Genomic DNA, 13,906 nt, shown 5'->3' with positions numbered 1-13,906 from the left:
AGCTTTATAAAAGGGTGACCAATATGGTCGTTTCCCAACCACTAGCAGCAGTCTTGTGACACTGGCTGAAGACCTTTGCACTCAGTTTATCCGAGGATGACAAAGCTTTGTGGAGTTGTTAGTTCTGATAAGAGTAGGGATTAAAAAAGGGGGAGTGCAGGACTGAATGCCATTGGACTGATTTACAGTCACACATGGTGGCTGAAGGAGTCAGATGGGTGAGAGGCGGGTGACCTCACCTCCTTCAATATATATTATATTAGCAGGAGATTCAAATATAGCTTTGGCACTTAGATATCATACTTTTCAGCAGAGTGATACAGTTACACGGTTGAGACGTCAGTAAACCCTCAACAAGTGTTGGCAAATAGTCTCATCTCTGAAGCTTTAAGAGTTGGATTTAACACATGTTTGGCTTTATTACAGCACATTTCTGTGTGATTGCTTAGTCCATAAACAGCTACATCTCAATAATTTAAAAGTTATTTAATCCAAAAACCAAAAATTATATATTGTGTTTAACCCTTTCTCTCTCCTAGACATGGTGATTGACTGAGCTTTTACTGTAACTAACTGTATGTGCTCTCTTTCAGACTCTAACATTGAAAACTGGCTCAAAGTTTATCTGTTCTTTCTTTCTAGGTGAAACGACTAAAGGAGCTACATCCATTAACATTTACTTTTCCTTCCCATAGAAAGTACTCCTGCATCAGTGCTTCTGTGTTCTTTTTGTGTCTCTGCTCTGTTCTCTCTAATCCCCAGTCGGTCGTGGCAGATGGCCGCTCACACTGAGCCTGGTTCTGGTTCTGCTGGAGGTTTCTTCCTGTTAAAAGGGAGTTTTTCCTCTCCACTGTCGCTACATGCATGCTCAGTATGAGGGATTGCTGCAAAGTCAACGCCAGTGACTTACCACTGTCTCTACATGCTCATCCGGGAGGAGGGAATGCTGCAAGTCACTGACTGGATGCAATCTGCTGGGTTTCCTTAGATAGAAAAACTTTTTATCCAATTTGAATAAATAACTGAATCTGACTGCACTGTTCAATGGTTAGGATTAATTGGAATGTATGTACCTGACTTTTGTGAAGTGCCTTGAGACAACATGTGTTGTGAATTGGCGCTATATAAATAAACCGAATTGAATTGTAAATTATTAACACACAGAGTGATCCTCCACGTGTTTATTTCTGTTAGTTTTTTACTATGCAGAATAAGCAGTTAATTCTTGGTCAGCGTTCGTTTTGCATGAATTACTGCATCAGTGCGGCGTGGCATGTAGGAGATACGATTGTGGCTCAGACAAAGAATGGTTCAAGAACCCCTCATGAAGAACAAAATATCGAGGCACGTGACGTCGCCCGGTACGGCGGAGCCGGGGTCCCACCCTGGAGCCAGGCCTGGGGTCGGGACTCGTCGGAGAGCGCCTGGTGGCCGGGTTGCTCCTCGCGGGACCCGGCCGGGCCAAGCCTGAACGAGAGACGCGAGGCCATCCCCCAGTGGGCCCACCACCTGCAGGGGGAACCGTGAGGGACCGGTGCAAAGAGGATTGGGTGGCGGACGAAGGTGGAGACCTCAGCGGCCCGATCCCCGGATGCTTAGGCTGGCTCTAGGGACGTGGAATGTCACCTCGCTGGGGGGGAAGGAGCCTGAGCTTGTGCGGGAGGTCGAGAGATATTGACTAGAAATAGTCGGGCTCGCCTCCACGCACAGCGTGGGCTCTGGAACCCATCTCCTTGAGAGGGGTTGGACTCTCTTCTACTCTGGAGTGGCCCACGGGGAGAGGCGGCGGGCTGGTGTGGGTTTGCTTGTTGCCCCCCAGCTCAGCCGTCTCGTGTTGGGGTTTACCCCAGTGGATGAGAGGGTCGTATCCCTGCACCTTCGGGTTGGGGAGAGGTCTCTGACTATCATTTCAGCCTACAGGCCGAGTGGTAGTGCAGAGTACCCGGCCTTCTTGGCGTCCCTGTCGGGGGTGCTGGATAGTGCCCCTCCCGGGAACTCCATTATTCTGCTGGGGGACTTCAACGCCCACGTGGGGAACGACAGTGACACCTGGAGAGGCGTGATCGGGAGGAATGGCCTCCTCGATCTGAATCCAAGTGGTGTTTTGTTATTGGACTTCTGTGCTAGTCACGGATTGTCCATAACAAACACCATGTTCAAACATAAGGGTGTCCATCAGTGCACTTGGCACCAGGACACCCTAGGCAGGAGGTCGATGATCGACTTTGTTGTCGTATCATCAGACCTTCGGCCGCATGTTTTGGACACTCGGGTGAAGAGAGGGGCTGAGCTGTCCACTGATCATCACCTGGTGGTGAGTTGGATCCGCTGGAGGAGGAGAAAGCCAGACAGACTTGGCAGGCCCAAGCGCATAGTGAGGGTCTGCTGGGAACGCCTGGCAGAGCCCTCGGCCAGGGATGTATTCAACTCCCACCTCCGGGAGAGCTTCGATCAGATCCCGGGGGATGTTGGAGACATAGAGTCCGAGTGGACCATGTTCTCCGCATCTATTGTCGATGCTGCTGCCCAGAGCTGCGGCCGTAAGGTCTGTGGTGCCTGTCGTGGCGGCAATCCCAGAACCCGGTGGTGGACACCGGCAGTAAGGGATGCTGTTAAGCTGAAGAAGGAGTCCTATCGGCTGTGGTTGGCTTGTGGGACTCCTGAGGCGGCTGACGGGTACCGTGAGGCCAAGCGTGCTACGGCCCGGGCTGTGGCAGAGGCAAAAACTCGGGCCTGGGAAGAGTTCGGTGAGGCCATGGAGAAGGACTACCGGTTGGCCTCGAAGCGGTCTCGGGGTCTTGTTCACGAGTGAGGGAAGAATGGAGCGGGAGATCGACAGACGGATCGGTGCGGCTGCCACAGTAATGGGGGCGCTGTGCCGGTCCATTGTGGTGAAGAGAGAGCTGAGCCGAAAAGCAAAGCTCTCAATTTACTGGTCGGTCTACGTTCCTACCCTCACCTATGGCCATGAACTTTGGGTCATGACCGAAAGAACGAGATCACGGATACAAGCGGCTGAAATGAGCTTCCTCCGTAGGGTGGCCGGGCACTCCCTTAGAGATAGGGTGAGGAGCTCGGCCATCCGGGAGGGGCTCGGAGTAGAGCCGCTGCTCCTCCACGTCAAGAGGAGCCAGTTGAGGTGGCTCGGGCATCTATACCGGATGCCTCCTGGACGCCTTCCTCGGGAGGTGTTCCAGGCACGTCCCACCGGGAGGAGGCCCAGGGGACGGCCCAGGACACGCTGGAGGGACTATGTCTCTCGGCTGGCCTGGGAACGCCTTGGGCTCCCCCTGGAGGAACTGGAGGAGGTGTCTGGAGAGAGGGACGTCTGGGCGTCTCTGCTGAGTCTGCTGCCCCCGCGACCCAGTCCTGGATAAGCGGAAGACGACGAACGAACTTTGGAGTTGATGCAAATCAGTCACTAAGGGAGCATTACAATGGACCCCGAGCAGCTTGAATTCTTCTCCTCTTCATTCTTCCCACACTCTGGGAACTTAGTTTCCAAAAGAAATGCCAAATTTTCTTTAATCTGAAAAGAGGACTTTGGACCACTGAGCAACAGTCCAGTTCTTTATCTATTTAGTCCAGGTAAGATGCTTCTGATGCTGTCACTGGTTCAGAAAGGGCTCTACACAAGGGATGTGACAATTGTCATCCATGTCTTGGATATTTCTGTGTGTAGTCGCTTTTGAAACACTGACTCCATCCAGAATCCACACCTTATGAATCTCTCCAACACTCTTTAATGGACGTTGCTTCAAAATCCTCTTAAGCCTGTGGCTATCTCTGTTGCTTGTTCCTTAAACATTTTTCCTTCCACCAAGTTCTCCATTCATATGCTTCGATATAGCACTCTGTGAACAGCCAACCTCTTTAGCAACGACCTTTTGTGACTTCAAAAACTGCCTGCTGGACAAATGTCAAGTCAGGAATCTTCCCCATGATTGTATAAGCTATAACAAATGTATAAAATCACCATCTTTATGGGCCTTATGCAATGTTCCAATTTCTGGGAAAAATTTATTTAGGTTTTCATCAAACCAGCAAACCATAATAATCAAGACTGAAAGAAATAAATGATTGAAATATGTCTCATTTTGAATTAAATCAATTAAAAAAATTTAATTTTCATTGATATTCTGAGTTACTGAGAAAAACCTGTTTGATGTATATTGAAAGCCTGCCAAATGAAGCAGAAAATCATTAGGGTGTGGGCAGGATAAGTAAGTCAAATGGCACAGAGAGCCTAAAGTGTGGTCCAAATTTACAGTCATCTTGATTCTGACAGGTGCTCAGTGGCTGCTCCGCAGGAATCTATTTCGGGATAAGGTGTAGCTGTTAGAAAGAAGAGTTTGTTTGTAGGGGCTCATAAGGATTAAGCTGTGATGGGAAGGTAGAAAAGTCTGATTCACCTCCTTCTCCGCAAACACCTAATAGATTTCAGCTCTATTAGATGTGTCAGTAACCAGAGATTATCTAGTGACCAGCAGGAAACTCTGCCATTTACCATAAGAGCTCTGACAGCAGAGCTGCCGCGCTGTTTTCTTCAAGCACAACAACCTTAGCTGTTGAACTGCAGGTGAATACAAGCAAAAGAGGCGCAGATCCAAATCAAAAGAGATCAGGAGGTAAAAACAGATCTTAGTTAGAACAAGACGTATTAGAAGAGGCCCCAGTTTCAGTCGACGTACAAAATCAGTATCACATAGTCAGCACAATATGTATGTTTACATTAAGACATAACCAGCCGAGGCGCACTTCCGTTTCGCCTCACGGCTTTCTGACAACACTGAGATTTCAGACGTACTTACCGAGCCTCCTAATGGGGTCCGTGGTCCTCCCAGCCGCTGCCCCCATCTGCCCCTTATGGCCGGGGGTCGCTGACTTGTTGCCGCTGCCTAACATTGTTAAAACTTTACTGTAAAACTGTATTTTAAGCTTTCGGCTATTTTCCGGGATTTTTACGCGCGCCCTTACTATAGATGTGAGGACGCAGGTGTCTTAAAACTGCTCCAGAAAGACCCCGAGCTCTGGAGGAAACAGCTGAGAGCAACATTTATTCCCTTTTCCACGTGTGAAAAAAGTCCCTCCCCCGACTGGGATCTCCATGCCAGGGCGTTACGCGATTCCCGAGCCAAGCGTCGGCTCACAGCTTGTTCCAGACGCCCTCTCCTCGTCCCGCTTCTAATGTTGCACCAGCAAACAGGAACCCGGATAAAGGAGCGCAAAGACGCTCAATTAACTTCATAGGGCAGATATGGTTAATTCTCCTAAGCCAAAAGCAAAAGGTCCGCAATCTAAAACAAGAATATTTTTTTCAATCAATATTTATATGAGGGATCATTAAATTATTTTGTAGAAAATACGTACAATAAATACAAACGTGTCTAAGATAATTCAATCGTGCCTTTGATGTATTAAATGCCAAATTAAATGCTTTAAAGTCAAAATAATAAATACAAAATTGATTCCCCTATGTGTTAAATCATATATAAATATTTTTAATATTTTTATTTTTAATTATTCCAGTACGTCATTAAGCACTTTAAACTGTCCACAACTCGTTACGTTGTTCCTGACACAACTGCAGACCAATCAGCTTCTCTGTAGCAGTGTTAGCCCCGCCCACTGACTTCAATGAGTAAAGCTGCTATGCTGCAACATAGAACTATAACAATCAAATACAATAATACCTAAATATCTTTATTTTTTTAACCTGTCAGTACAAAAATGCATACCTGCAGTTATGCGTTTCTTAATTTTTTTAACATTTCAATAATTTTCAATAAATGTACAGTGCTGTGAAAAAGTGTCTGACTCCTACAGATTTCTTCTGGTTTTGCTTTTTTTCAACCAGGAGGTCACAAAACAGCCCAGAACAAGATCTAAATCTCCGCAGACCTCACTTGCCTTGGTTCAGATCTGAGATCAAGATCTAACAATAATAAAAAGAAACTGGGCATCCGTAAGGCCATCACCACTGCAGACCAAAAGGAACATGAAGACCCCCTCACATTTGTCAAAAAGACATATTGATGCTACCCAAGATTTTAGGAAAGATATTCTGTGGACTGATGAGACAAAAGTGGAGCTTTTTGAAGGTGTGTGTAATGTTATAGCGGACCTAAAACTAAGGTTTCAGAAACAGACCATTGTACGGATAGTCAAACATGGCAGAGGTAGTGTGAGGGTTTGGGGGCTACTTTGCTTCCTCAAGACCTGGACAACTTGCCATAATTGATGGAATCATAAATTTTATTCTCTGCCAGACCTTAAGTCCAATCACACTTTGGTAATGCAGCAAACCAATGAGTCAAAGTACAGTAGCAAGGCCATTTCTTAAAGACTAAAAATAATGAAGTTTTGGTGTGGCCTAGCTAAGGTCTAGACTTAAATTCAATTCAGATCCTGTAGTGTGACCTCAAACATGCTGTTCATACTCACAACCCCTCCAAGGTGACTGAATTCAAACTTCTGGAAAGGAGAGTAGGCTAAAATTCAACCACGGTGATGTAAAAGACACCTTCCCAGTTATATTAAACTCTTGATGTCATGTGTTGCTAAGGGTGGCACAACCAATACAATTAGGTTTAGGGGGCTATTATTTTTTCTCACAGGTGGGTTTGGATAGCTTTTCACCTTTAATAAATAAAATATTTAGTTTTTACTCAAATTATCTTTATCCAATAGTACATTTTGTTTGATGATCTGAAGCATTTAAGTGTGACAAAAAAGCAAAAATAGAATTAATCTGTGAGGAGGTAAACACTTTTTACAGCAATGTATTTATTTATTCAATTATCTACTCAACCTCTTATGTTACTGATAAACTACAAATTCTTGTGACACTTTTGGGTCTTAATTTACCAAGGGAATGCAGCTCTTCTTTCTTTAAAGATGGCGATGTCTTGAAAAAAGATTTTTGAAAAGAAAAAAATTATGGAACTAAGAAATGGGCATGATTTAATAAAATATTTTATAAAATATCCTTTACGGCTGTATGCTCAGGCATAATATTTGATTGGGCATCTGCTCTGCACATACTCATTTAAAATGTTACTGTTTTCTTTAAAATGAGGGATGCCATGAAAAAAATGTTCCTCTTATGTATAACTTCTATAAATAGACACTAGAACAAACAAAAAAACACCATTTTACATACTTTCCTTTTAAGGAAAGACACGTTACAGATAACCATCGGTGGCCTTTATTTTGAAGGCCAAAATAATCCCCTTTTCATGACTGGTTCCATCAGTAATGAGGAATCTATTTTTGCAATAATCTGTTCTTCCAAATAGCGAGGCTTTTTTTTTTACAGTGATTTACTGTGAAAGGACTTGCACAGGTCTAGGGTCGGAAAAAGGGCAGCTTACATCTCTGCAAACCCCACACATCCTGGACACAAGCTGTTTAGACTTTTACCTTCTGGTTGAAGCTACAGAGTGCTATTTGCAAAAAACACCCGCCACAGAAAGTTTCTTTGCCCAGACTGTCTTTCTGATAAACACTTAACAGTCATAGTGTCCAGATCAATTCAATTCAATTCAGTTTTAATTATATGGCGCCAATTCACAACACAAGTTGTCTCAAGACACTTTACAATTCAATCAAATCATACAGATTTCAATCAACACCATGCAAGTTTGCACTAATTCAACCAAGTCCTTCTCCTTTGTAAAAACAATGTATACAAACATAAATATATATATATATATATATATATTTTTTTTTTTTTTTGCCCTTCTTAGATATTAATATTTAAAATGTCTTCACTGAGGAACTGAAGTCAGATTCCTTGTTTGTGTGCACAAACTTGGCGTAAAAAGCTGATTATGATGCTATTTAAGCTTTATTTTGAAAGCCAGCTTCAAAAAAAGATTTGGTTTTCCTTATATGGGTGGACCAACATAACGCCGCTTTAATTTATCAGTAATTGGGGCAGAAGCGCCATCTGTTGACGATTTGTAATACATGCACAACTTCAAAAACAACGCTCAAAAATAAGCTTTATATGGCCTTAAGTACATACAACACATGCTGCCCGCGTTTGTTGTGATCTATTAAACAGAAAGTATGTGGTCTTTTTACAGTACATGAGCACTGACTAGGAGCTTAAGATAAGAAGTTATAACACAGACAGCAAAGATAAGCTGGGAAACCTTCCGAAAGAATTTGATCAATCCAGGAGAACAAATGGTCAATGGCTGATTTGGGGAGTTGGAGTTAGAATGTTTGAGATAATGTGTTTCTTTGACTTGGTCGCCTAATGCAGCCTCTGCATCAATTTCAGAATTAAACAAAAAAGCCCCATCTGCACTTCCTGTCTTTAATGAATGAACCCCCCGTGTCATTTGCTTTAATATTAACTGGAAGAGTTCATATCATTCATCTCCTCTCAAATGCAGCAATAACCAGGTTAGACTGAGTAAGAGATTAAGTCATGTCTGCTAATCCTCAGAGGCTGTGATCTATGCAGGAGCAGTTTGGGCTGTGTAGCTGCTGCTCCTGCTCCTTGATTTGAGAAATATGGGAGCAGCTCTGGAATGGTTTCCCAGTCTTACCAGTCGTCAGGGTTTCAAATAAACAGCAGTGTACCACCATTCTCAAAGAATTCACAGTTCAGCTTGCTTATTCGCCAGGGGTGAAACTGGGCCTGCTTCTATTAGTAGAAGTAGTTTGCCTGTGTTGTTTATGATTTCTGATGTCTACTGGCAGGGTTTGGGGAAACTGGTAAGTCCCAGTGACTCCCTGTAAAAAGTCACAGACCAAATAACCCATGTCTCCTTTTTTAATGAAAACAAAATAATTTATGTAAGCTGCAAGCATACTATAAAAGTACATGGATCTGATAGCTAAGCATTTTACAGTTGAAGATAAACACGGTTTTGTAAACTCAATAATTAACACATTAAATTATGTTTATTTCAAAAATGTGAAACACAAATAACACCCCGGGGTATGATTTCTTTATTTGCATCTATTTATTTTAATTTTGTATTGTGCAAAAGCCGAGAAAAGGTTATATGAAAATTTTAAAGGTCAAGTATAAGGGAAATGTCATTTTAAAGCTTGTTAACTATCCGAGAACTAAAGCAAAGATCAGACACTGACTACTTCCTGAAGCGATGGTAGTTAATCGAAGTTGTTGTGCGACTGTTTAATATAAAAAAAATGATTCCTGATTTGCTTATACTATATCACAGGCTGCGATACGTAATGCTTTAACGAGACGCAACAAACCTTACATTTATGAAACTAAAGGTAACGCTGTACTGGAAAACTTGCAAGGGAACAGTTTCATTCCAGGAATTAAACGGAGCCAATGAAAATACGCTGGCCTTGTCAACTGAGGTATAAATACAAATATTTCTGTTGCTGGCTGTTAATAATTTGCCAGTATCGTAATTCGAGCGTAAGTTTAATAGAATGCTATACAAAACCCAACACTTTTGCTTTATTAACTTTAATTGTGATAACATAACACCGTCGATCAAGCTAGTTAGCTTGAGCTAGCCTAGGTTTATGCACATTACATTTTTCCTGAAATACGCCCCTATCAGGAACCACTTTGCACTCGGGGCTGTCATTTCCAAGATTCAGGTTAGTTACATTTTGATTCAAGTGATTTGACAATAACATGGAAAGAATGCAGTGTTTTAATTTGCGAGCAACACCACGCAACGCTTCGTTCGCCAACCAACGTTAACAGCTAACGTTAGCTAACTTATCCATAGCTTTTAAAGCAACGGTGCAAAAACACTGTACATTTGGGGCTGCCAAGAAAAACGGATCTACGCCACTTCGTCAATGGTAGCAGCATTATTAAACAGGTGTGAGATCGCCTGACCCACCCTTTGATAACGAGGGGTTCGGGAGTGTGGCCGAAGCGGCCGCTTCATAATGAATGTCGTTTGTTTACGCGTGTTCAGTGTTCACCCCAAAGCTCCAGTCCTACGACGTATCACTCCGCACAACACGTAATGCTAAAACAAACTCGTTAAATCCTAAAACAGCACAGAAAATCATTTTTTTTTTATCTAGATACCCCTTCAAATTGATTTGATTCAGTGGGTAGTTTGGATTTTATCATTACTTGACATGAATACTAAAAGCGGACTAGATTCTGTGTAAGGATTGCTCCATTTTCCTCGCGATACAGGAGGATTCCATTTTATTGCTGAATTTCTTATTGACTTTTTGGGCTCCAAATAACCGTGTGTTGAACATTTGTGAGTATGATATACCGTTTTTCCCTTATGATAAACCTTTAAAGAGTTTTAAAGTATTAAAACCAGTGTCTATATCAAAACATCCACTTGCCACCCCTTGCTTGGTAAATAGTAGTGTCCATAAAAATGACCGGGACTGCTTTTTTAGGGGTAGCTCGCGCTCTTTCGATTGACAGCACAAGCCGTCCAATCTGAAAATTAATTGAGTTTAGCAACAGCAATGTTTTCCTGCAGTCCAATCAACAAAAAGGAGGGCGGGCTTTTTTGGGCCAACGATTGTACTCTCTGATTGGTTAAAAATCTCATCAGTCATGATAGACTTGTGGACTATGTAGTTTCAGGAGGATGTCGTACACGTTAGTTCTGCTGCGAAGATAACAACATATCCCAGAATTCAGTAGACGTTAGAAGCAGAAGCATGCGCACAGAGAGAGGCGGAGCTGCTATATAAACACGGACTCCCTCTTCTTCAGTAGCACAGAGGACACAGTTGTGACGGTGAGACATAGTCTCTGAGTGAACGCGTCCGTTGACAGCACTGAAACAGTTAATGGTAGTTAGCGACAGTTGCTCTGACAAATCCTTGGAGGAGTAACAAGTGCTCACTTATTCGGAAGTTTGTCTCCAGGCGTGAAAATCAACTTTCTTTAAACATTTTAAGTCCTTCTGGAAGTCTTATTTTTTTCAAATTTTTTTCAAATTTTTTTTATCTTTTAACGAACTTTGACTTCCTGCCGTTTGGGCACGAAACAAATTTAAGATGTGTTAAAGCGGAGCCAATAAGGAGGATATCATCAGAATGACAGAGCCAGCGGAACAGACCCATCGTATGTTAACTTCAGGCAGTCCAGCAGGTGAGAATAGCGGGGACGCTTTGGAGCATCTCCCAGCCAACAACCGTGGACCACCGCAGAATGGCGAAAGGGGGCGACAGAGAGCGGAGAAGCATCAGCGTCGGGCTGAGAACTGCGAAGATATCAACACAGACGAGTTATGGCAAATGAAAGGCGGACGGAGGGAGGTGTGTCCCCCTTCAGCAGCCGGAAACGATCTCTCCAAGTACCCGAATGCAACGGAGCCTCACAAAACAACCGATGCTGATGCTTCACCCGATGGTGACCACAATCAACGCACGACAAAAGGTGAACACGGCCCACTGCAGGAGACCTTTAACCGGGCAGGAGTGGAGAATTTAGTAATCGACTCCGACACTGGCTTAGAAGCACGTCTGGGCAAAAAGAGGCACAGACGCAGGACCTCCAAGAAGAAACGCCACTGGAAGCCTTATAACAAACTTTCATGGGAGGAGAAGAAAGCCCTGGAGGAGCGGGAGACCGTCAGGGCTTCGCGGATGAGGGAGGAGATGTTTGCCAAGGGGCTCCCAGTCGCGCCCTATAACACCACTCAGTTCCTGATGGACGAGCACGACCGAGAGGAGCCCGACCTCAACACAGAAACCGGGGTCAGGCGACCCTCTGGGGTCGGCGTTCGTATGGAGGACACTGGGAGCGAGGAGGACCTCTTCGACAACGAGGAGGAAGAAGACGACGACGGCAGCGGGGGAGGAGGCAGCGACGGCATCGGGAGGCCCGGGAACGCAGGTGGGGAGTATCTCCAAAGAGACTTTTCCGAGACCTACGAGATGTACCACGTAGAGAGTCTGCAGAACATGACAAAACAAGAGTTGGTGCAGGAGTACCTGGAGCTGGAGAAGTGCATGTCCCGACTGGAGGAGGAAAACAACCGCCTGCGGCGCGCCGTAGAGCCCGGGGCCGCCGCGGATAATTCCCAGGTCCGTCTCCAGGAGATGGAGCTGGAGCTGGAGAGACTGAGAGCCGAGAACTCTGAGCTGCTCCTGCAAAACCAGCCCACTAAGCAGAGTGGGCAGGTCGCTACGAATTAAAAAAACTCGGTTCTAAAAAAAAAAAAAAAAAATGGGACTACTGTTTTGTTGTTGTTTTTAATGTCCTCCGTTTTCTGTAATCAGTCTGTCATCTGGACAAAGAAGTCGTTGCACTGCGATGCAATAACCTACCTGTCGTTTCTTTTCTATTTGGGCTGTAAGCGGTCCTGTTAAATTTTCTTCAGGAGGAAATGTAAATACTTCAAATGAATATTCTCATTTTTTATATATAAAAAGATGTTTAACAACGCCAGATTTGTTTTTCCAGTTAAACTTTATAGGACTATCCACTGACAAACTGTTCCATGTTTAAAGGAAAAAAATAAACGTATCTAATTTCCTCTGCAGAAATTAAATAAGAAATGACCGCAAATTAGGGCAGCTTGCCGATACTTATTTGTTTCTGCAAAAGCAAACTCCAGACTTGTCATTTAGACAGTTGTGTGTTATAACTGGTTCAAATAATAAAAAAGTTTTGATTTAATGTGTTATGTTGTAAAGCTTGTTCCTGTAAGCTACAGGAATCACTACGAGCTGCAGTGAGGAACTGCTGTTTGTTGCTTTTGATCACATGGCGTTTCCCTCCCTTGCTAGGATGCGAAATTGGGCCAGACAAACATCATCTGTGGGTCCTCAATGAACTGTAGCAACTGGGGGAAGGGGGTTTGAATACAAGCATTATGGAGGGTGTCCCATTCAGATTTGTTGCATCCAGGAAGAAGAGCAAAAACTATTTAGAATGTTCCCAAAAGAAGCAAAACTATCAGAACATGTAAAGTTCTGAAGGTTGAAATGTGTATAGGTTCCTACTACTAAAGCAAATGCAACTTCAGAATGCATAAATATTCAGCTACTGAATTTAAAGAGAAGCGGCCTCCGATTTAGATGCAGTTTCATTTTTAATTGCAGAAGCAAACCATTAGAAGGCTTGAGAAAACATATTCATCTGCCACCTCTAGGGGGCGATACTCAGCTCTTGGTTTAGGTGCAAAAATTCAACACACACAACTCGTTTTTTAAACATACTTCTGTTTATTTACATCATATACCATTGCTTTGAAGCAAACAGCCACAAGGGAAAAAAAATCAGGCGGACAAGCATTATTATTTTTTTTTAGTCCAGTCTTTTTCATCAGTTATAGTCAAAGCAATTCCAAAATGTACACAGTTCAGTATGTTACATACTAAGATTGTATGTACAAAAATGTTTAGTTTTAAAATACAACAATAAACATTGGATAAAATCACATTTCAGTACATAACACATCAACTGATGAGGTTTGTTCACCTTTAGGAAATTTGATATCTGGCAAGACCTAATGTGGTTTTAAAGTAGGGCTTGTTAGGTGTACCATATTCACACAGACAGATGACCTCAGTTTGTTTCGGGGAGAAAAAAGCAGCAGAGGGATTTCTATGCCTTTATTTGTTTCCTTCGTCTTTAGCAGCTGTTATAAGCGCCTCTCGTTGAAGGCGAAGGGAGTGCATAGATGTGTCCTTGGCTTGAAGTGTGCTTTTCTTTTCACTCGGAGTTTAATGCACACGTCTTTGGGTCGGTCGCCTTAGCCAGGCCATCAGCCACATCAGGGGGAGGGAGGAGAACCAAATACAACATAAGGAAATAAAGAAAAAGATGACACCTGCACATGGCACCGCAGAACAACACATTCCAGAAAATCAGGCACTTGTAGAAGAATCTCGAGGTACGAAAAAATTGGAACTTTATTATCATTCTTCACTGGAATATTTGGTCAGAGAAGTTGTTTGTGGTTCT

At 43.4% G+C, this 13,906-nt stretch overlaps 2 protein-coding genes across 4 annotated transcripts in view; one reads left to right on the top strand and one right to left on the bottom strand.

Annotated features, from left to right (window-relative positions):
- LOC124863697 (1-phosphatidylinositol 4,5-bisphosphate phosphodiesterase delta-3-A-like) overlaps positions 1–5,173 on the bottom strand; it is a 34,461-nt gene extending 29,288 nt beyond the window's left edge. For all 3 annotated transcript variants that reach the window (XM_047358129.1, XM_047358131.1, XM_047358130.1), the window contains exon 1: positions 4,812–5,173. In XM_047358129.1, the coding sequence (XP_047214085.1) occupies positions 4,812–4,905 (94 nt within the window). In that variant the 5' untranslated portion in view covers positions 4,906–5,173. The remainder of the gene's footprint in view (positions 1–4,811) is intronic.
- A 5,518-nt stretch (positions 5,174–10,691) lies between these two features.
- LOC124864314 (protein HEXIM1-like) lies at positions 10,692–12,616 on the top strand. Its single transcript, XM_047359049.1, has one exon. It carries the CDS (start codon positions 11,029–11,031, stop codon positions 12,130–12,132), a length of 1,104 nt encoding a protein of 367 aa, XP_047215005.1. The 5' UTR covers positions 10,692–11,028; the 3' UTR covers positions 12,133–12,616.
- Positions 12,617–13,906: the final 1,290 nt, after the last annotated feature.

Source organism: Girardinichthys multiradiatus, chromosome Y (assembly GCF_021462225.1).
Source record: "Girardinichthys multiradiatus isolate DD_20200921_A chromosome Y, DD_fGirMul_XY1, whole genome shotgun sequence".
Taxonomy (NCBI): domain Eukaryota; kingdom Metazoa; phylum Chordata; class Actinopteri; order Cyprinodontiformes; family Goodeidae; genus Girardinichthys; species Girardinichthys multiradiatus.
This window is presented reverse-complemented; position numbering and strand designations above follow the sequence as displayed.